Raw genomic sequence first — 22,882 nt, 5'->3', positions numbered from 1 at the left:
TAGTGCACCCATCCGTGCTCCCCTCGATGTACTAGACGTCTGGTTTCTGGCTCTGGGAGCCGGGGGGGGGGGGAAGCACTGTTTTAGGCTGGTTGTCTTCATTCCCTTGAGTCGATGTTGGGAGATAAGCCCCTCTCGTGGGGCCTCACAGGGCTCGGTGACTGCTGGGTGAAGGCACCCAGTGGTTGACTGGGGATGAGATCTCCATCCCAGATTGTCTGAGGGATGTGGGGTAGTTCTGTCTCAGAGCCTGGCGTCCGCATGATTCAAAGAAAAGTGAAGGGATCAGAGGTTTTGGTCCTCCTGGCTCTAGTGGTACCACCTTAAAATTGTGGCAACCCTTTGTGTCAGATCATTCCAGGAAGCCAGGATTATGCTAATATTTACTTTTATTACAAGGCTATGCTAACGTTATTTTGCAACTCTGAACTATCTGTTCCTTCCTTCAAGAGAACTAGGGAGGTTTTTGTCCGAGACCAAATATTTCTCTTGTTTGACCCTTGTCTCCGCTGTGGCTCTTCCTCTTGCTCCTCCAGAACAGAAGCTGGAAGGGACACCTTGGAGGTTTTCTAGTCCAGCCTCCTGCTGAAGCACCAGAGCCTGTGCCAGTGATGGCGCACATGTACACCCATCACGCAATGCATGTGCGACCCATGCCCCAACCCTCCATGTGCGCATGTGAGCCCTGCGCATGCTCTGTGCACTGCACATGCATGCACAACCGCTCCATGCTCACCCGCCCCCATTGTGCACATAACTCCCCCACATGCACACACATCTCCCGCATGTGCCTTACCCCGCCCCCCACAAATGTGCACCAGAAACCCAGCTGTCCGGCAGGGGGCACTGGTGCGTGCATGGTGAGGCTTCGTGGGGCGATGGCTCCTATGCCCGTGGAGGGCTCTGCCTGCCACAGGTGCCCCTCCATGGACCTCCACGCCATTTGAGATAAGTGACCGTCCAGACTCATCTTAAAAACCTCCAGTGACGGAGTGCCTCCCCCACCCCGATTTCTGAAGACGAGTTGTTCCACTGGCTAATTGTCCTCTCTGCTGGGAAATTTCGTGTTTCCAGCCATTGTTTCTTCTCCTGCCTTCGGAAGCCTTGCGGAATAGGTTGCGCCCCCCTCCTTTATGGCAGCCCCTCAAATACTGGAACATTGCTATCATGTCCGCCCCTAATTCCTTCCTTAAGACTAGCCAAACCCAAACCCTGCAGCCGTTCTTTGTTATGGTTTGGTCTCCAGGGCTTCGATTGTCTCAGTTTCTCTTCTCTGAATTTTTTCCAAAGTTCATTACGCAGAGCGAGTGTGCAAACCACAGGATCCCACTGGACTCACAACCCCTGCTCAAGAAGCAGGTGGCAGCCCTGCCAGGAGGGCATTCGCACAACTTCAGATCACGCCCCAGTTGTACCCAAGCCTGGACTGGGGCATTTCCCGTTTGTGGTCATGCCTTTGTGACCTCCAGATATTGTACTCCTGCAATGGGCTTTAAATGGAGCTGACCTTGACGTGCATTTGCAGAGGATGCCCTTGAAAACATGTGGCGGCTGTGCCCTGGGAGGGAGCCAGAGAGCCCGGCTGTGCAGCTAACGGAGCAATTGATGCCAAGCTATGCATTGGTCTATTTTTATTGTAGAACTATGGAAAAGAGGGGAGGCACTATAAATCAAATACAAATAGGTTTTGGGATACAGAATGCCAGGGGAAAGGAGCGGACTCAGAAAGGCTGGACAGCTCCAGCAAGCCATCTATTAATGTCACCATTAGATTAGTTTTAAAGCTGCTTTGAGGAGCAAAACGTGGCTGCTCCCCAACCTGCTTGCTGGTTATTAGCAGCAGCAGCAGCAGCAGCAGCAACCAGTGTTGTAAGGTCTGTTAACATCGCTCTGAGAGGGGCCTTTGCTCACAGCCCCCCTTCGTTGCCTGCCTTTAAAATCTTTTTACATGGGGGGGGGGCACCAACGGTTCAGCTTGTTCCTGCAGCTGTTGCACTTCAAGAAGTTTGAAGAGCCTGAAACATGCATTAAGCCAGTGTTTCCCAACCTTGGCAACTTGAAGATATTTGGACTTCAACTCCCAGAATTCCCCAGCCAGCATTCTGGGAGTTGAAGTCCCAATATCGTCAAGTTGCCAAGGTTGGGAAACGCTGCATTAAGTGTTGGTAGCTTCCTGCAAGTACGACTGGCTTCACTCTGCCCATTATTTAGTCACTGAATTTAAATTGTGTTTCTGAATAAGCTACGTCACATCTTTTAGATGTATGGAAGCATCCTTCAATAAACATACAAGTGAGGCATCCTGGCAGATAGCAAAGCTAGAACTGAAGATGGACCGGTGTGGCTCATGTGTAGAATAGTTGGAAGGGACCGTGGAGGTCTTCTAGTCCAGCCCTTTGCTCAACCACCCCTATACCATTCCAGACAAATAGTCACCCAATCTCTTTTTTAAAAAGCCCAGCGAAGGAACACCCACAATTTCTGAAAGCAATTCATTCCATTAATCCTTTCAGGCAATTTCTTAGTTCTAAATTAAATCTCCATACGATTCCATCTGTTACTTGTCCTCAGGTGCTTCAGAGATAGCTCCACACTCTCTTCTCTGTGACAGCCACTCAAACATGGGACGGTTATTCCTTGATTGTTCCTTGTTACACTCACAGGGCTTTCAACCATCCATCCTGCCTGTTTTTAGCCTCCCGATCCCTTATCATATCTTTGTGGCTCTCCTGCAATCTTTATAGAACCTTAACCTTTCCCTCCCCTATTGTATTCCAACTGGAGTCTTAGCAAGGCAGGATGAAGTGGTACTGACCGTTCACATGACCTTGATGTGATCCTGCTGTTGGCCTTTTTGGTAGCTACAGCACACGGCCTCCTATGTAAGTGGCTGTCCACTAGAATCTCTGCATCCCTCTTGCAGCGACTGCTATAGAGCCAGGCAGGTGTCACCTATTCTGTATCTACACATTGGCTGTTTTTTTCTTCCCCAAGAGCAAAACTTCACTCCTCTCCCTTGAGGCAGATCCCATGAAGAGAGAGAGAGGAGAGGAGGAAGCATCAATATTTGTCCACAAAACTGCTCCTTTTAGGTGGCTGGCCCCAGAGGGAATGATAATAGCCTTTTCAGGCAGAAAATGTAAAATCACCACAGAGGATGAAGCAAAATAATTTTATGATCAGCATATTAAAAATGCAGAAGATCGGGAAAATAAAGAGGACAGGGGAAGAGATAAGGATGGGCTGGAATTACTAAGCTCGGAAGAAAACCTATTGGACAGAGAAAACAGACTGAGAACAGGACACAAGGTCCCACAGCCAGGGCAAGGGCCGAGGCCAGACAAGGGGAAGGGACCTACAAACTAAAGCTCACATTGATGAAATAAAGATCTTATCTGTAAATGTAAAAAAGGGGAGGAAACTCATAGGTTGAATTTGTAGACATCTGCATTAAAAAAGAAAAGTCTGATGAATTCCATCTTGCTAGAGGCCCCCGTCTTCCGGTCTCCGTCCCGTCTTCTGGGGCGGTGGCTGCATCGTCTGTGAAGACACTGGTGGACAGAGGGAACTGGGCCCAAGATGAAGCCCCTTCCTCCCGTGTGGGGCTCCATAAAGGACGGCACCTTCGTCGGCGATGCTGTGTAGCCCACGCTTTTCTATTTTACCAAGTAGCTTACGGCCCATTTAGCCACTTTCTCACAGGATGCAGTAAGGCTGGACCGGCGTGACCCGTTTTGGACAAATGCCGGCTTCCAGGAACAGCTTTGCTTGCTTCCTGGTGTTTGCAGGTCTGTGGCCTGATTATCTTTTGGGATGGACAGAACTGGACTCGGGCTCATTCCAGGCCGCGGTGGGTGGGCGATCTTTCCAGGAGGGTCAAGGGAAGCAGGGCTGCAAGGTCCTCTGGCCTCCTTCCCTCCGCCAGGCCGCCTCACACAGCAGGTTATGACCCCCCCCGCCCCCCTTGCCCCCTCCCTTGCACTAAATCCTGGGTGGGCGGAGCAGCATCAGATTTGGAAGCCCCGAATTCTTTGGAATTTGGGAATTTCTCTCTCTCTCTCTCTCACACACACACACACTTCTCCAAGGGAGTTCTCCTTCGGCAATCCATTAACATGATTTATTAGAGAGAGTTAGCCGAGGAGGGGAGAAAGAGCCACTGAGGAGAGGGGAGCAACCTCGCCCACAGGCAGACCCCCCAGCTGTGCTCTCTGGCCCCACAACAGCAAAGCACTTGAGGGAGGGGCAGAGCATTTCACCCAAGAGAAGCAGGAAAGAAATCCAGGCCACAGAGAAGGTCTCTGCAGAGAGCGAGGGAGCCCCTTTCTTCCAGGTGGGGGGCTTGAGGGGTGGGAGACTCCCAGGACAGAAAGCAGCAGGGCAGAAAGTCCAGTCCGGGGGGGGGGGGGCAGGGGATTGAAAACTCAAGCCCAGCGGGGGGGGGGGGGGAGCTTCCTTTTCCGGCCACTCAGGGATTCCCAGAGACCAAACCGAAGGAGGGAGCCCCCCCCCCCCGAGCTCTGGGAGAGGTGGGGCTTCTCCTCTCCCCTGCAGAAGTGGGCAGGCTGCAGAGACACAGGGTGGTGGTGGGGGGCAGAGCTGAGCGGGCCCCTACTATGAGTCGAGGCCCTCGGGTGGGAAAAGGAAGGAAGGCTGCCCCCTCCCAGAGAGACAGAGGGAGAGAGAGGGGGGGCACCTCTGCTGTCTCCTGGAGGACTCAGAAGGGGACAGCCCAGGCCACGAACGGTGGGGGTGGACGTTGCCGCCCATTGCTGGTGAACTAGGGGAGTGGCCGGAACTCATTTGAGATGGAGGCGGGGGGGGAGGAGGAGATGGCACCAGTCAGCCATGCCAGGGATGGGGACGGGGACAATGGCCGCACTGCCGCTGCCCCAGGAGAGAACTTTGGCACACACGCAATCCAGAGGGGAGGGGGCCACTGCCCGGGAGGCCCTTTCAGAGGCTGCCGGCACAGTCGCGACACAGGATCTCGTCGTTGTCGGGGATGAAGCCCTGGCCCACCAGGGAGGCTGCGCAGCGGGAGCAGCTGAAGCAGCTTTGGTGCCAGTGGCGGTCCTCGAAGGAGATGTACTTGCCTCCCCCGAAACCTGGGGGGGGGAGAGAGAGAGAGAGGGGAGCCGTGGGGCGGGGGCCCTCCCCTTCTCGCCCGATCCCGCCCGGGGCCCCTCCCTCCCGCCCGGCTCACCCGTGATGGGCTTGGCGCAGGCGCTGCACTTCTTGGCGTAGAGGCTGCCGAAGCACTGGAGGCAGTAGGGCTGCTCCTCCTGGGAGGTGAACTGCTGCCCAGCCAGGGGGGCCTGGCAGCCCGTGCAGACGAAGCACTCCTTGTGCCACGGCTCGTCCCGGTAAGTCACCCCTCCCTTGGCCAGCGCCTGTCGGCAGAGCGGAAGAAGAAGAAGAGGAAGAGGAGGCTCCCCCCCAGCCGCATCCCCCCACCCGCCCCGCCTCCTCCCGGCCAAGGCCCCACCTTCTTGCAGCGGGTGCAGCGGGGGGCAAACTTGCTCTCGTAGCAGGAGACGCAGTAATACTCGCTCTGCTCCGGGACGAAGGATCGGGCCCCGATGGGCTGCTGGCAGTGGCTGCAGAGGAAGCAGTGCTCGTGCCACGCCTGCCCGTTGTACTCCAGCTTCCGGGAGCCTGTACAGGGCAGAGGGGGGGCGGGTGAACCCCTGGCGGGCCCGGGGCAGCTGGCGCTGGGACTGGCCGCCCTCCCCCCCCGCGCACCTGGCATGACCACCTGCTGGCAGGCCACACACTGGGAGGAGAACTCGCGGCAGTAGCAGCCGTTGCAGAGCAGCTCCTTCCCCTGGCAGGTGAACGGCTCGTCGGCCAAGGAGCGGTCGCAGCGGAAGCAGCGGAAACAGCCCTCGTGGTAGTGGCGGTCCTCGTAGTAGAGCTCCTGCGTGGGGGTGGGGAGAAGCAGAGGTCAGAGGCTGTCTGGGGAGTGGGTGTTTCTGGTTCTCCTGCACGGTGCCCCCCACCCCGTGCCCTGCAGGCAGCTCTACAAACAGAGCAGCCCCCCCTGCCCCCTCTCCTGCCCAGAGCAGACGTGGTGCTGCCGTTGCCCGAGAGGGCCACCCACGCTGGCAGAGAAGACTCCGCAGCTTCTCCTGAGGAGACGCGATGTTCATCCTTGAAGCCGGCTTAAGCAAGGCCCCCTTCACTTTGCCCCCCACCCGCACTCAGCCCACCTCTAAAGCACCACCACCAGGGGTCCCAACAAAGGACACCCACCCACACACACACACGAGGTTGGAGGCGCCTCTGGCCTGGGGTTTCTACACAGGACGAGTGGGGGAAACTTTGTGCCAAACAGTTCAGCTTGACAAGGGCAACAAAGCAACATGGGAGCCGTTGGCCCCTGCACCTCTCGGCTCTCTTGGGACAAAGACAGGGTGGGAGGGGGGGCAGAGGCTCCTGGGTTTATACACACCAGACTGTCGGGCATCCGGGCTGTGTTAATAAAGGCACAATCACACACGCACCCCTGACAGAGGTCTTTTATCCTGAATTTGTCTGGGCATCGCCACCTCCCTCCCCCCTCCCTTCCTTGTCTGGGCCCTCTCAATCCAGCCCCCCCCCCACCCCCCAGCCAAGGCCAAGGCAGCCGCAGAGGTCTACATTGCATAACGTGGGTCAGTCAGTCGGGGGGCTCCTGGGGCCCTTCTACAAACCCTCGGGACTGCTGACACCTGCAGAGGAGAATTCAAGCTGGGCAGGGCCTTGGGGGGTGGGGGGGCAGCGGGGGCGAAAGTGCTGGCAGAGGGAGGGAGGCGTCCCAGGGGGCAGCAGCTGAGACGGGGGGCTGGGAAGGGCAGGTCCTGAGCCTTGGGGAGGCCAAGGGGGCCACTCAGGGACCCCCAAAAGATGGGGAACCTTGGGGCCTACCTGCTGCTCATTGGGGGTTGGGGGCCTTCCACCCCCTCCCCCGTGGCAGGATGCTGGGGAGCCTCAACGGGGGTCCGTTTTGGGTGCTGGGGGGAGGGGCAGCTCACCCGGCAGTCGTGTCCAATCAGCTCCTTGCACTCGTCACACGTGTTGGCAAAGTGGGCGTCGTAGCAGGGGATGCAGAAGGGCCCCTCCTCCCCCTGGATGTACTTGCGCCCGTACAGGGTCTCCTTGCAGCTGGCACAGTCGAAGCCCTCGGTCATGGTGCCGGCTGGCCGTCGAGGCGCCTCCTGGGAAGCGGGGAAAACCAACCGTGGTTGACCAGAGCCACAGGGGAGGGGGGCCTCCCAGGGCTGCAAAAGAGGGCAGCCCCCCTCCCTCCCGGAGCCCATTCTGTGCCCTGTCGGGGACCCACAGCATCCCCAGCAGATGAGCCATGCGCTGCTGTCCTGTCCCCACGGGCTGCTGTCCCACGCCAGCATGCCCGGACCGGCTGTCCTGAGCATAGTTCCCTCTAAGCTGAGCAGTGAGCAATCGCTCACTTAAAAATCATCAACCCAGAGTTTTCCAAACCTGCCCAGAAGCCGAGAGGGAAAGAGTGAGAGGGAAGGAGAGAGAGAGGAAGAGAGGAAGAGAGAGAAACAGATAGAAAAAAGAGAGGAAGGAAAAGAGAAAGAAAAAGAATGGGAGTAAGGAAGAGAGAAAGAAAATCAAAATCTAGTTTGAAACTAGCTCAACTCTTTAAGTGGCATTTTGATATTGATAGAGTTGCCCTTTTATGAGCTCACTGTTATAGACACACAGTACAGTATTTTACTTTGAAATTCTCTCAGGCAAAACAGGGTGGGTTTTTTGTTTGTTTGTTTGTTTATTTATTTATTTATTATTTCTGTGCCGCCCAGTCCTGCCGCTCAGACACTATACTTTTCTGCCCACCCCCCAAAAAAATTAGAGGGAACACTGGTCCTGAGCCTGGGGGAGGGGGGGAGGGGGACCCCCGGGGGGCCTCCAGGAAATCCCGGCCTTTCCTTCCTTCTTGAAATCACCCAGAGGAGGGAGGGGGCACGAAGAGGAGGAGGAGCCCCGGCCCTGCCGTGCTGCAGCCAAAGTGGGACCTCCGCGGGTCCTGAGCAGCAAAACCCCCTCCTGGCTCCCCCCGACCCCCCGTAGCCCCCTTCCCAGGCAGTGGCCGGGTCCAGGGTCCATAACGGGAACAAAACTTCTAATTTTAAAATGACGCCCGTTTAGCTTCTCTGCTGCCCAACCGCCCATCTGAGCCGCGGACTCTCCCAAGCGGCCCCTTCCTCCCTTCTCCAGCAGACTTGCACGTGAACCTGGGCACCCAACAGTGTCCAGAGGCTGCAGCGCTCCTCACGCCCCTAGGAACAGAGGCCGCTGTTTTCTGGCTCAAGACGGGATGGACGGGGGTGGGCGGGGGGCTCTTGGTTCTGAATGGGCTCAGACCACCGGGAGGGAAGAAAGACCGGTCCAGACGGTCCCTGGCGCGCCTGCCTTCGGGAAGCCCAGGACAGGGAAGGGCCGAGGGTGGCTGGCGGAGGGGCAGGGATGCCCCCCCCCATCTCAGGAGAGGGAATTCCGGCCAGTGGCAGAGCAGCCGCAGAAGAAGAAGTCCAATGAAGGAGGCCGGTCAGGGTTCTGAGGGTCCTCCTGGCCCCCAAACCCTCCTTAAAGAGGATGGTCAATTATTCCCCATCAAACGGAGGCAGCCGGGTGGGGTGCACCCAGGGGTCAGTCTTGGGGCCTTTGCTGCTCACCATTTTTATGGGAGGATTAAGATGGAGAAAATGCTTGTGGAATCTGTGCACAGCCCCTAAAAGAGAGACGCAGAGAGGGAGGAGGGAGAAGGGCTGGGGGGGGGCAGGGGGGCGGCTGGCCAGGTGCCGAGGCTGCCTCCCCTGTCCTGCCTGGCAAGGCCCCGTTGGTGGAGGAGGGGGGGCTGTACAGGGAGGGCAGCCGCCTGGCCGCTCCTTCTGTGGGGGCTCGGCCCCCCTTGCAGGGTGGGGAGTGGGGCCCCCCTGAAGCCATGCCCCCTCCCCCCGGCTCCACCCCCATGGCCAGAGTCCCTGGTCTGGCTGTCCAGGCCGCCTCCCCAAAACAAGCAGAGCTGCCCAGGCGGAGCCAACGTTGGACGAGGGGAGGCAGAGGCAACACACACACACACACACACACGCACAAACGCACGCGGATGTTGCTCAACGGCTAGGGAACTTTTTTCCCCAAATTTGGTCAAAACAGGCTGCTGCTCCTCAGTGGTGGTGACTCTTCCTTTGGAGAGCTGCCACGGGGAGGGGAGGGGATCGGTCAGGTGTCTGAGGGTGTGAAGGCTTTGCAACCCTCCCTGGGGTGGGGGTGGTGGGGGGAGGAACCATGGCAAGTGGCCCTGAGGAGACCACTGGACCCCTTCTACAGCAAGGAGAAGCCCCCTCCCCTGCCCCCTCCCCCCTTTCAGCCGAGCCTGCCCTTCTCCAGCCATCTGTGTGTTTGTGGGTATGGGGGTGTGTGTGGAGGGTGTGGGGGGGGCACGCTGCACGAAATCTCCCCCTCCTCTCTCTCTCCCCCCCTCCCCCCCAAGGCCAGTTCAAGCAAGGAGGGGGTTTCTGCAGAAGGCATCCCAGGATGAGGCCCTTTGACCTTTCGAGGCCATCACAAAGCCCACCCCCCTGTGCTCCAGAGGGAAGCCGTCTCATGCCCCCCCCCCCCCCCCGGGAGGTTTGGTGGTAGTTGGGCCAGCCTGAGAAAGCCCGCTGGCCGGAACTGCCCCCACCAGGTCCCAGAAGGGGCCCCGGAAGGGCTTGCGAGGGGGGAAGGGGGAAAAAGGGAGACCACCCTCCATCACCCAGGACCCCTCCCCCCAATGGGCACAGGAACCGGATGAGGCGGCAGGGTCCTTTCCGGGGCAGCCCCTCCCTCCCTCTTTCCATTTCTCCAGCAGGGAAAGCCAGGGAGACCGCAACCCAGCTGAGTCCAAGCTGACCCGGCGTTGTGTGTGTGTGTGTGTGATGTGAGGGGGGCTGGGCTCTGCCCAGAGTGCAGCAGGACAGGAGACCCCTTGGACCAACCTGCCCTGGGGGGCCTTGAGGCCTCCCCACCGTGCACAAGTAGCTGGGTTGAAGGGTGTGTGTGTGTGTGTGTGTGTGTGTGTGTGTGTGTGTCTGCACCGAGAAGGGGAGTTTGGGGAGGGCGAGGAAGGGCCGGATCTGGCGCCCTCCGCCCTGGCTGTCATGCTGTGGTCCACGCAGCGGCTTCCCCCTCCTGGGCAAAGGCGGCTGAGGGGGTCCTGCGGCCCAAGGATGGAGGAAGGGCAGAGCTGCGGCTGGGCCAGGGGGTGGCAAGGCTCAGAACGACCGGAGAATCCAACGGCCACCGGTCCAAACAGGGGGGGGGGCGCTGGTGTCCCTCGTGAGTTTCCCCCACAGGCCCCTCCCTCCCTCAGGGAAGAGGCATTGGGGCAGCTCCCCCCTGACTCGCAGCACCTTCGTTCCCCACCAAACCTGGGAGAAGAAGGGAAGAGCAGCTCCCCGGAAGAGCCCCCTCTAGGGCCGAAGGAATCCTCCGTGGGGAGCCCCCCTGCAGTCCCCCGAGGGAGGGAGGGAGACCTCCAAGTCCAAAGACTCTCGCCTGGTGCCCAACGGCACCACTCACCCTCCCGGTGAACGGGTTGCAGGGAATAAACCGGCTCTCGAGCTCTGTCCTGGGGGTGGGGGGCTGCAGGGGGAGGCTCAGCTGCCCAGTCCTTCCTTTGTGCCAGGGGCGCTCTCCTCCCCCACCGGATCCCCTCCCAAGGGCAGCAGGAGGGAGGGGGCTGGCAGGCGAAGGCAGGAGGCCTGTGACCATCCTGGGGCCTATTTTGGGGGCTGCCCAGCCTGGGAAAGACCGGGGTGGGGGGGTGGCTGTGCAGGAAGGAGCAGCTGGGGAAGGGGGGGTGCCAAGGCCCTGGACAGCTGCTTCGGACCCTGGGGGGGGCATCCATGGGATGATGGGCTGCCACAGAAGGACGGAAGGCCTTCTGACAGGCGGGAGGGGTATTTTTAGCCTGAGCGATGCTGGGCATTCGGGAGAGCAGGAAGGAGGGCAGGGGGGTCCAGGCAGCAGCTGCGCTTGGAGGCCTTGCCCCCCCGCCCCTCCTTCCTCTGTCTCCAGCTGGGGGCACCCAGGGGCCCTTTGGGTGGGGGGGAGGCCGCCAGGGAAACCTTCCCAGCAGGACCCCTGCCTGCAGCTCTGCCCTGGCCAGGCTTTGAGTGGCCCAATACAGGCTCAGAAAGCTCTCCGCACATCAGCCAGAGAGTGGGGAGGCCCTTTAGGCGCTGCAGGGGCCACGCAGGAGAAGTCTGTGCGCTTCTTCGGCCGCCTGGGAAGCCAGTGACAGGAGGCTCCTCGCCCAGCAGAGTCTGGCAGCCAAGTCCGTCCGCAGGCCGGCTGCTCCTTGGCACCGTTCCTGGGGAGGGGTCCCCCACAGACGGAGCCTGCCGCTCCAGGAATAGCAGGGATCCAGTTCCTTCCATGCTGGACGTGGCCGCCCTGTTCTGTGGCCAGAGAGCCCAGCAGGGCCTATTTTGCGGGAGCAAACGTTCAAGACAAGGGGCCTGGCTTTATTTCTGCCCCCAAACGCAAAGGGCTCTCACTCGGGCTGCCCTGGAAGCCCCGACCTAGGGTCCACTGCACAGGGTAGCTGCAGAACTGGGCACTCTGGCCAAGCGGGCAGGAGGCCAGCTACTCGTTCTGCTAACGGGCACCGGGTAGATCCAACTGTTGCACATCTGGCTGGACAGAGAGCGGAGCTGCCCCTTCGGCCGGACCTCTGCCAGCGCCTCCCAAGCCCACTGTGGTCCCCATGTGGACACCCCCCCCCCCCCGGTGGTGCCCCTGACCTGTGCATCCGGCTTTCCCTATTCAAGTGCAGGAGGCCCCATTTCTCCCCGATCTACTGAGAGCCCTTTGCGGAGCGATTCTGGTCACCCCATGGGACTCCAGGTCAGGGCTGCCACTGGACCTCCCTGCAGACCAAACCTTCTCCTCCCCCCCCCCCCGCCCTCCAGGGCTGCAACCAACCCCTCCCCCAGCTGCAGCCTCCCTGCTTCCCCAGGAAAGGCCCCCGCTGCCATACCCACATCCCCAGTGGGACCCCGGCCCAGCCCTCCACACAGAAGCCTCGCCCCCCCCCCCGGAAATGCTTTGGAGCCGAGGAGGTGGGGGGGAGCGGGAGGAGGAGGAAGAGGAGGGGTCCGCGGGGCCTTTTCTCTCCCCGCCTGAACTTTCCACCCGCTCCTCCCCCGGGAAGATGCCACGCGCGCCCCACTCCCCGGGATCCGCCTCGGAGGCCGGGCGGCTCTTTCCTCCCCCCGCCCAGACCCCCGGAGGGAAAGAGGGGAACCAGCCCTGCTGCCCCCCCCCCGCCCGGTGGACCCACCGCTGCCGGGGAGGCTGGGATCCTGGGGGGGGGGCACAAGATCCCTCGCTGGGGGGGGAAGGCTAACAGCCCCCAAAGGATCCGCGTCGCCGCCCGCCAGAGCAGCCCCGGGACTTCTCGGGGGATCAGTGGGGGCCCCGCGAAGGAAGCGGCCTCGCCCCCCCCCGCCCGGGGACTCCCTCCCGAGAGGCTCGGCTGCGGGACCCCAGGCAGCGGGAGAGAGCGCCCCCTTCCCCCCCCCACGCGGCCCCCCTTCCCGCCCCGCCCCTCCCGCCTGTGCAGAACAAAGGGGCGGCTTCCCTCCCCCCCCTCCCCACACGATCGCTGCCCCCACCACCCGGGAACGGCTCCCCTGCCGCCCCGCTCTTACCGGCAGCCGTCCGAGGCGCCGCGGGGCCGGTACGAGGCAGCCGCCGAGTCCGCGCAGCCACGCCAGCCGTCCGCCTTGCCGCCCCCAGAGGCGGGTCCTGGGAGCGCGGGGGGCGGGGCTTGGGAGCCAAGGGCGCGTCCTCGCGGGACAGGGCGGGGCGCGCATCGGGTCTGCGGAAGGGGCGGGCCCTCTCCCGGAAGTGGCAGCCATGGCGGCGTTCACGAAGGCGGCCAAGTCGCGGCAGCGGGCGCACCTCGAGCGGGGCCAGGTGGGCTCCCGGGCGGGCGGTGGGAGGCTCTGGGCAGGGGGCGCCCGGTTCCCTTCCTGACCGCGCCTTTCCTTCCCCGCAGCCGTCCTCGCGGGGGGCCCTGGGGCTACTGGAGAAGAAGGCGGACTACCGGCTGCGCGCCGCGTGAGTGGCGGTTGGGGGAGCGGGGGGGCTCGGCAGGCGGGGGGGGGGGTCGGTGGGGGGGGCTCACCGGGCGCCTCCCCCTCCCCCCGCAGAGACTTCCACAGGAAGCGGGATGCGTTGCGGGCGCTGCGCCGCCGGGCGCAGGAGAAGAACCCGGACGAGTTCTACTTCCGGATGATCCGGGCGCCGCTGCAGGTGAGGCCGAGCCGAGGGAGATGAAGCTGGGCGGGGTGTGTGGAGGTGCGGCCTCCTCATAGCCTCCTCATCCAAGGGCATGGGCTGAGGTATCATCAATAGGCCAATGATACCCAGCTATACATCTCCACCCCATGTCCAGTCAACGAAGCAGTGGAAGTGATGTGCCGGTGCCTGGAGGCTGTTGGGGCCTGGATGGGTGTCAACAGACTCAAACTCAACCCAGACAAGACGGAGTGGCTGTGGGTCTTGCCTCCCAAGGACAATTCCATCTGTCCGTCCATTATCCTGGGGGGGGGGAACCACTGACCCCCCCTCCGAGAGGGTTCGCAATTTGGGCGTCCTCCTCGATCCACTGCTCAAATTGGAACATCATCTTTCGGCCTGTGGCGAGGAGGCCGTTTGCCCAGGTTCGCCTGGTGCATCAGTTGTGGCCCTACTTGGACAGGGAGTCATTGCTCACAGTCACTCATGCCCTCATCACCTCGAGTTTCGATTACTGCAACGCTCTCTAAATGGGGCTACCTTTGAAAAGTGTTCGGAAACTTCAGATCGTGCAGAACACAGCCGCCAGTGCTTCAACACTCCTTGGCTTGCATTGGCTGCTGATCAGTTTCCGGTCACAATTCAAAGTGTTGGTTATGACCTTTAAAGCCCTACATGGCACTGGAGCAGAGTACCTTTGGAATTGCCTGCTACCGCACGAATCCCAGCGACCGATAATGGCCCACAGAGTTGGCCTTCTCCGGATCCCGTCAACTAAACAATGTCGTTTGGGGGGCCCCAGGGGAAGAGCCTTCTCTGTGGTGGCCCCGGCCCTCTGGAACCAACTTCCCCCAGAGATTAGAACTGCCCCCACCCTCCCTGTCTTTTGTAAACTACTCAAGACTCACTTATACTGCCAGGCACCGGGGAGTTGAGACACCTTTCCCCCAGGCTTTTTTATACTTTGTTTTATGTTTGGTATGAATGTGCTGTTTGGTTTTTTAAAATAATGATAGGGTTTTATATGTTTTTTAATATTAGATTTGTTCCATTACTATTGTGTTTTTTATTACTGTTGTGAGCCACCCCGAGTCTTTGGAGAGGGACGGCATACAAATCTAATAAATAATAATAATAATAATAATAATAATAATAATAATAATAATAATAATAATAATAATAATAGCATGGAGACTCCTCTGCCGCCTCACGGAGCTTTTCCAGCCCCTTCCGAGCGTCTATTGTGCCCCCCCCACCATCTGCACCCTCATTTGCCCTCCCACCTCGGAAGGACGTGTCCACCTGGAGCCTGGTGGGATTCCAGCTGCCGAACTCAGCAGAAGCCACTTGCAGGGCTGCACCCCAACCCTGGGCCCCCCAGGCCCTCTGGGGCCCCTCCTTCTGGGAGCCCAACGCTTCTCGCCTTGCCCGCAGGACGGGGTGCATGTGGTCAGCCGGCCGGAAGCCGCGTCCACGCCTGAGCAGCAGAAGCTGTTGAAGACGCAGGACCTGAAGTACGTGGAGATGAAGCGAGCAGCTGAGGTCAAGGTCAGGAGAGCCCCCCCTCCCCCCCATGGCTGTGCAGAGGAGCCCTGGTCGCCCCAAAGGGGTGTTTCTCAGCAGGCACCTCGATTTCCTGCCCAGAAAGCCCAGCTGCCCCTTTGGGTCCCCTTCCTAGGCCTGGGCCCCTGTGGCTGCTGTCCCTCCCACCGGACACCCAAATACCTCCAGCAAGGGAACCCTTGTCTCCTTTCCCCCCCTCCCCCTGTGCTGGGAAGGGCTTCAGGCCGGAGGGAACCCCCAACAGAGGGTTCCCTCCTGTGGGCTCACTTGGACCCTCTCCTAGCAACGGGGCCCTTTTGGAGGGTGGGGGAGGGAGCTGTTGCCTGACCTGGGAGCTGTGCTGGGGGGGGAGCGAGGGGGGAGGCAGCTGACCCTTCAGTTCTCAATTCTGCACCTGCCTCTTTTGAATGGAGCAGAAAATCGAGCAGCTGAAGTCGGAGCTTCACCTCTTGGAAGCCGACGGGAAGCAGCCAAACAGGCACCTGTTCTTTTTTGACACCAAGGAGGAAGGTGAGCGAAGGGGGGGGGGGAAAATCACGGGGGGGGGGGCTGGGGGGGCTGCTCTGTTGGCGCTGGGTTTGCCACCTGGTCCACAGCACAGGTCTAGGACAGGCACAGGGGATTCTTGTCACCTGTAGCAAATGACCAGTGCTTGCCAGAAATTCCTGCTGTATGTTTTTAAGAAAAAAAAGAAGATCAATTTTGGAGGGTCATCCAGTTCTTAGCAATGTCAGTGTCATGCTACATTTTGATGACTCTCTTCACGGAGCCCTGTGTTGTATCCAATGCCTCGGACATTGCTTTGTCTCCTGACTGATAGAACGATGAGAGCCCTTCAATGCTCCGCAAGGTCTTTGCAGATTACTAGGAGGCAATTGAGTAAATTGCAAGAACGGCTAAACTTTATATGGGCTTGATCATCAGGGCCACTTTAATTGATAGATGTGTACTATTTACCATAACGGTCAATTCTGAACACAGCCAGATCCCTACTTATAAGAGGCCGTACAGACTTAAGCTACCACGTTCTTGTATCTTTTTACTGTTATTTTTTCTCCTAAAAGATTTTTTTTTATTGAACTGCACAGCTTATTTATTTATTTCTTGGATTTATACGCTGCCCCTCTCCATGGACTTACGTTATATACTAGAGCCCTGGGGAGAGAGGCGGCCCCAGGGGTCAGGAGGAAGGGCCCCCGCTGCCTTAGCTGGCTGGGGAAGGGAAGGGCTGCCTCCTCTGCTGACCATGCCCACCCCACAAAGCAGGCCTGGCTGCCTTTTCAGGACGTGTCGTATTTTTGGGGAAAACCCAGCCATGGCTCTTTGAGGGGGTGCACCCCTCCCCCCAGGAAGAATGCAGCCAGCTTCCCCCCCCCCCCCCTTGCAGCTCTTCTAAGTGAATGTAGCATCCCTGGTCAGTCATTTGACCTTCGGGGGCGGGGGGTGCCCAGCTGACGATGAGGGACTGACCTGCCCTATTCTCAGTGCAAGGGTTTGACGTGGCCCTCCATCTGAAGACTGCTCCGGAGCTGGTCAGCAGGGTCTACAACAGGCCGACCCTGGAAATCCTGAAGAAAAACGCCGTTTCGGGGATCACCACCGATGGACAGTTGCAGGTCTGGTCTGCCGACACTTCTCAGCTCCCGAGAGCGGTGGGGGGAGGAGGAGGAGCAAGATCTTCCTGCAGTGGACAGAGCACCCAGGCCGAAGGGCCGCTCGGCTGCCTTCTTTTGGGTGCTCCTCCCAGCCTGCGCCCTCCCCCTCCCTCCTGGACGGGGCAGCCTGTAGGGAGAGGCCCCTCTGGATCCCCCCAGATTGGCTTAGGCTCAGAAGGAAGCGAGGGGCCCTCCGCCCGTTTGGTTTGCGGCCGACGGACAGGCTCGGTCTCTAAATGGTGGCCTCCTCTTGCTCCATCGGCAGAGGCCGGCTGCCCGAGTGGCTGGAGCTGCAGAAGAGTTGTGGGTTTCAGGCCGGCCTTCCAGGGGGGCCTCGGCCAGGGCTCCTCCCACTTGGTCTCCTGTAGGGCGGGAGGGGGCGGAGCTCCAGAAATTGGAGTGGAGACGCAATGGCAGGACCCCACGGCAGAGGAGGGACGGGGGGACAGACCCCTGAGGGGTTTTCTTCTCTGCCCGGAAGTCTTCAGTCCCCCTCCTCATTGACAGGGGTGCCAATCAGCTCACACCTGCCGCGGTGGGAATGCTCAGCTGGGGCATTCGGAGGGCGGCAGGAATGGGCCCCCTGGTTGCTGGGGTGAGCCCGGCCCCTCCTGCCCCCTCCCCAGAGCAGCCTCAGGGCGCCTCCATGAGGACGGGGGCCCTGCCCTGCCTCCTCCTGCAGCCTGGCGTGAGCGGAGGGCCTCTGCGGGGCGGGGGGGTCAGTGGGGTCGACGGCAGGCCTGCCCCCTTGAGAGCCCCCGGGTGGAAAAGGCCCCTCTCTCCCCCCCGTCTCTGCAGCGCTTGGCCCGGCAGAGGAAGCGCCAGTACAGCCTCTTGAGGCAGCGCATCGAGCGCGAGCGGAAGATGTTTGTGGTCGCACAGAAGCTCCAGACCCGGAAGGATCTCCTGGTGAGCAGAGATCCCTTTTGCCCCCCCCCCCCCCCGTCGGCGTGTGTTGGGGGGGGGGGCGTCTTGCTCAGGGAGACTTTTGTTCTTGGTTCCAGGACAAAACAGAGAGGGTGAAGCTGCAGGAGGAGACGGAGAGCCAGCCAGCCATTTATAAGTTCCAGTTCAGGCGGAAGCGCTGAGTCTTCTGGGAAGGGGGGTGGGTGGGCGGGGGGGGTTTCCCTCTCTCGATTGTGTGCAGCGTCTTCAATAAAGCCGATACGGAGGAACAGCTGTGAGTGCGTTGCTGCCTTCCCCGCTCTCCCCCCCCCCGCCTTCCCCTCCCGAGGCAGAACCAGGGTGGGGGGCTGGGGGGGAATCGGGCCAGGCTGCCCCCGTCCTGCCTTCCTGAAGGGCTCTGGAGGTGGGGAACAGGTCCACCCCCCACCCACCCCGCCCGCCTTCACAGGGATTGGCAGACCTGGAAGGACAAGACGGGCATTCCAGGGTTGTGACACAAGTATAGAAAAAGGTGGGGCAGAATTTGGAGCTGTGCCTGTGCTTACCTGCCCTTGAGGCTCCGGGGGGGGGGGGGGAGTTACTGTCTCCAGGTGTGCTCCCCAGTGTCAAGGGGTGGTGGTGTTGTGAATGGATGCCCAGCAGGGGGCAGTGCTGCTACACTAAAGGCTGGCTTGGGACTTGACAGCTCTGATTAGATTGGAGCGCTCACTAGAAGGGGGGCTTTGGGTTGGGTGGGCTTACTAGGCTTCTCCAAGCAGATTCACTGGAGGCAATGTGGTCATCTTGTCCTGCTGCCCCCCCCCCCCCCCAAAAAAAAGGATCTGTCCCTAAAAGATAAAAGATGCTGCACGGTGGAAGGCAAACGGGGCTGGATGGATCACGGTCCCTGCTAGGGGGGAAGAGCAGAGAGGCAGCACCCTGAGCAGCTTATGGCCCCTCCCTCCGTTTCTCTGTCTTCCTGTGGCTGTTGGGCCTTGGGGGATGTGCCCGCCAGAGCGCTGGGGGGGAGGGCTGTCTTGCAAGGCCATCAGGAGCTGGGGATTCAGGGCAGTGACCTCAACAGCAGTTGCAGAGAGCTGCAGTCAAGTCTCCCTGGCTGGCTGGGGGGCCCTCGGTGGTGCCTTGAAACCAGGAGGCGCCCCCCCCGAAAAGGCTGGGATGAAATTCTAATTAAACATGGAAGGAAATAAAACTGGACCGTTATTGATTTGTGTCACTTGTGTCACACATTCAAACCAATCTAGAAGGCAGCCAGCACGGGACCTGGTAGAAGGTTGGGGTCACAGTTCAATTTGGGCATTAGGAAGCTGAGGAAGGGCAGGCGGCCGCGGAAGGGAAAACGGGCATGTGTGTGGCCGGTGTGTGTGCAGAGGTAGCGGTCCCCCTCCCCCAGCCCGGCCGGTCCCCAGCGGGAATTCGGGGCGAGGCTCGTCTCCCCGCCAGGAAGCGTTCCGGGGAGCCCATCGCGTCGCGGGCCACGGAGGGCTTCACAGAACCGGGGCGCCAGGAGCTGCGGCTTTTCGAAGGGGAAGACGAGCCCGTCCGGCAGACTCGGAGCCGCCAGCTGCTCGTAAGCCCGCCGAGCAGGGCGGGGTGCCGAGCCCGAGCGGGACCACCTACCTGTCTGCTGACCCCGCGGCCCCCTTCGGGAAGAAGCCCCCCCCCTCAGTATGCAGGCGTCTCCGGTTGGGGGGGGGCGCGGCGGCGGCTGGGCTGCTTTGGCTCGTCAGCCTCTGGGAACCCCGTCCCTGTCAGGTTGATACAATTTAATGGAGCTAATTAAAGGCGCTGATTGCAGAGCCGATTGGGCCGCCGCCAGCAGCCCCGGGACCTCTGGAAGGAGCCGGAAGGCGCGGGAGCTCCGCCAAGCGCGCTGCGCCTCTAATGAGGCCCTTGCCGGGCTTTGGGCTCTGGGCCAGCGCGCCGCGTTTCTCCCCCTGAGAACGGAGGGGGATCCCTCCGCTTGGCCCGTCCCCCTCACTGCACCCGGAGGAAGCTGGGCCAGCGCGGGTGGGGGGATTCACCGCTTTCCTCTTCCCCCGCCGCCCTGCCGCCCCCCAGCAGACCTGGCCCGAGTCCCCGTCGGGCACCGAACGCCACGAGAGTTTGCCCAGCTGCCAGCCCTCTCTCTTTCTCTCTCTTTTTCTCTCTGTTCCTCTCTTTCTCTCTCCCCCACTCTCTCCCCCTCTCTCTTTCTCTCCCCCTCTCTTTCTCTTTCTCTCTCTCTTTTTCTCTCCCCCTCTCTTTCTCTTTCTCTCTTTTTCTCTCCCTCTCTTTCTCTCCCTCCCTCTTTCTCTCTCTCTTTCTCTCTCTTTCTCTCGCTCCCTCCCTCTCTCTCTCTCCCCCCTTCTCTCTCTTTCTCTCTCCCTCCCTCTCTCCTCCCTCCCTCCCCTTTCCTCAGCTCAGGACCTATCTACCAGAGCTGGGGTTCCCTTTAAGGCTGCTCTGCCTGACGATGTCTCAGCTCTTTTTTACCTGACTCAGAGCTGCCATAGAAATAATGAGTGAATGAAGATTCTTTATTGGCCAACAAGGAACAAGAAATAGACATAAAATCAGCTTTACACATCAACCTTGGAGAACTTCTAGGTGTCAGGTATCCCAGGTGCCATTAAAGCTGCGGGGGGGGGGGAGCTCCCACAAAACCTCCTGAGAGGACAAGCACCTGGTCTGCGGAGAGGGGCGGCATACAAATCTAAATAAACTAAACTAAACTAAACTAAACCACAAACCATTGCCTGATGTGGGCAAAGAGAAGATGGGCCCCAGCAGACTCCCACACCTGGCGGGGCACATGGCTGCTCCTCTTTGGCAAGCAGAGGTCAGTCAGGATCCGTGAAGCTGACTGGGGAGCTACCGGCTGTCCCTCGGCTGGTTTTCCTGGGCATTTGCAAAAGCCTCGGAGCTCCCCGTTTCCCCTGGGCCCCTCTCTGCCCTTCCAAGCCACCTGCCTTTGTTCCCTGCCTTGTGGGTCGGCTCTTCCTGCTGTTGTTTAGAGAGCTGTTTTATTCTATTGGCCTTCTATTATTTTCAGGTTGGAATTCCTCAAGGCCCCTTTTCTTCTTGTTTCCTATTTCCCTCTGATTAAACTCCAAGCGACAAACGTGGCCTCCTCGCCCGATGCTCTTTCTTCCCTTCTGCCACAGAGCTCTCTCTGCAGGTGAGAATCCAGGTAAGGATGGATAATCCGCTCAAGGAGGAAGTTGTCAGCCAGGCAGTCTGGAAATCCCCTGGAGGGACCATGCTGGGAAACAGAGAGAGTCACCCATAGACCTACTTAGATGCTGCTGCTGCTGCTGCTTCCTCTGAACCCGAATTCGTGGAAGGGTGCCACCGAATGGCGGACAAGAGGTTTGAATCCAAATAATTGTCCCAAAGCCAGCAAAGGATGGTGCGGTGAGGGGCAGCTACACAGACACCTCCATTGAGAGCCACCTCAGTGCCTCTCACACCTTGGAACAGTCACTCGGTTAGTCGCCAGTGGCAGGTATCTGCTCCGATAATCAGAGTTGGTCGGCTTCCTCTTTAAACAGGATGAAATTGGTGGATGTCACAATGGCACGAACTTCTTCTTCTTCTTCTTCTTCTTCTTCTCCTCCTCCTCCTCCTCCTCCTCCTCCTCTCTCTCTACCTCCCTCCCCCTTCTCTCCCCTGTTCCCTCCAATTGATGCAGAATTCAGCAGTTCAGGGTATTAAATGGATGGTTTGTGGGAGCATCCCTGGATCATTGAATTCAAGGGGTGAAATTCAAGGGGGTCCTTTTACCTTTGGAGCCCTTCTTGGCTGTGGATTTGGGTGTCTCTCAGTGGTCTGATAACATCTAAGAGGATGAGCTCCCTGGAGGTCCCTACCCTGTTTAAAGGAAGCTTTTCAGAATAGGCCTTCTTTCTCTTGGATTTCTTTTCACCTTTTTCTTACTTTATGATAGTTTGTATTAATATAAAAATCTTTATCTTTAAAAAAATCTCCAGTGAAACTGCAACAGAAAAGAAGGGGCCTTCTTCTATGTGGCTCCCAACTTCTCTGAAACAGAGTTTCTCTTGGAGATCGGCTAGTCCCAAAAGTTGGGGGAGGGGTCCCTTCGTACAGGGTTGAGATGTTGCTCGGTTATGTTCTTTCCCCCCAACCCTTTTCTCTCTTGCTAGCATGGTTATGATGCTGACTTTATTGCTGTTCTTATTGTTAACCTTTTTATCTTTTGATTCAATTGCTGCATGAGGTTTGGGAAACCTCAAGCATCATTTTTTTATTGAAGGGACATAGAAACCTAGCAAATAATAAATGAACTTGTGGGATGAGAGGTTCTGGCAGTCAATCCCATGCCAGTTCCAAGCTTGTGAGACTCCTCCCACTTTTACGGGGTAAGAGGAAAACAGGTTATTTTCCCATTTTAACGTGGCTTTGATTAGTTTGCTGCGTGTTGCATTTTTGCTGTCATTTAATATTTTTGTGCTACTTGATTAATCATTGCTTTTTCTATTATTGGACACTATAGGATTTTTTTTAAAAAAAATCAGAAATTGTCAGCATTCTCCAACTTGAAACGATGGTTTCGGCCTGACAGTAATATTTAAATATGCACAAGCTGAATATATTTCAGGGGTCTTTGGTCTAGTTGTTTGGTTGTTTTCATTATCTAAACTAGGTAACATAATCAGCGCTAGTGATGTTTTTTATCACTGATGATGGTCCCAAAGGTGTTTTTCTGAAGGCAACTGGACTTTCCTTGCTTCCGAAGAAGCTTCTTGGATGAAAAGCAAAATGCCTTCGAGGAATTTTATTTTATTTTAAAGCCGAGTTGCTTTTGGCAACTTTGGGGCAACCACCAGGACCTGGAGGGCAGAGAATCTCCATGGACATTTAGCAATGCTGATGTTAGCTAGTTTGCCTAATAAAATGTCTGGAAGAAAACAACCAGGCCCAGAGAGTACCAAGCACCTCTCAAAGATATTCGGTTTATACATATTTAAATATTATTGATTTAAAAACCTCAGAGAGCACCAAAGACCCCTCATATTAATCCTGAGCTACAAATATTGTCCTTTATTTACTAAGCAAATATATTTACTAACAAACACCACATCTCGTAGACTAGAATCTAGATGCTGAAAATACTTGTCTGTTACGATCCTATTTACTCTGGTAGATATGACAGCCAAGGCAAGCTAATATTGTCCCCTTCACCATTCCACTTCTGCTGGCAAGCAGGCCCAGGGAATCTGCAGGCGAGGTTAAAACAAAACCAGGATGCCTTTTAATAATAAAAGGAAGCCTATGCTTTTCATCCTGACTCCTGCAACAGAATTGCATACACTTCTCATCAGAAATAAGCCCCAGTGAGCTCAGCAGCAGCGTCTCACAGCAAAGTGAATACAGGGTGGCTGTCTAAGGATTTTCTGTCCCTGGATGCCTCAAGAAACCTGTCACTGCGGAAAGATGGTTACCTTATTTGTGCAATG

The 22,882-nt window shown here is 58.4% G+C and overlaps 2 protein-coding genes across 2 annotated transcripts; one reads left to right on the top strand and one right to left on the bottom strand.

Moving 5' to 3' along the window:
* Positions 1–4,106: 4,106 nt before the first annotated feature.
* On the bottom strand, positions 4,107–12,814 carry FHL3 (four and a half LIM domains 3). The gene is made up of 6 exons (XM_070764580.1): positions 12,708–12,814; positions 7,017–7,199; positions 5,746–5,920; positions 5,489–5,658; positions 5,207–5,393; positions 4,107–5,108 (listed from the first exon to the last, which is right to left on the bottom strand). The coding sequence occupies exons 2-6, from the start codon at positions 7,170–7,172 to the stop codon at positions 4,957–4,959; spliced, it is 840 nt and encodes a 279-aa protein (XP_070620681.1). The 5' UTR covers positions 7,173–7,199; positions 12,708–12,814; the 3' UTR covers positions 4,107–4,956.
* A 19-nt stretch (positions 12,815–12,833) lies between these two features.
* Positions 12,834–17,692, top strand: UTP11 (UTP11 small subunit processome component). The gene is made up of 8 exons (XM_070764581.1): positions 12,834–12,975; positions 13,058–13,119; positions 13,212–13,314; positions 14,734–14,847; positions 15,279–15,372; positions 16,348–16,478; positions 17,316–17,426; positions 17,522–17,692. The coding sequence occupies exons 1-8, from the start codon at positions 12,916–12,918 to the stop codon at positions 17,603–17,605; spliced, it is 759 nt and encodes a 252-aa protein (XP_070620682.1). The 5' UTR covers positions 12,834–12,915; the 3' UTR covers positions 17,606–17,692.
* Positions 17,693–22,882: the final 5,190 nt, after the last annotated feature.

This window comes from Erythrolamprus reginae, chromosome 11 (genome assembly GCF_031021105.1).
Source record: "Erythrolamprus reginae isolate rEryReg1 chromosome 11, rEryReg1.hap1, whole genome shotgun sequence".
NCBI classification, from domain to species: Eukaryota; Metazoa; Chordata; class Lepidosauria; order Squamata; family Dipsadidae; genus Erythrolamprus; species Erythrolamprus reginae.
Note: the sequence above shows the minus strand (reverse complement) of the source record. Positions and strands in the feature narration are given on the sequence as shown.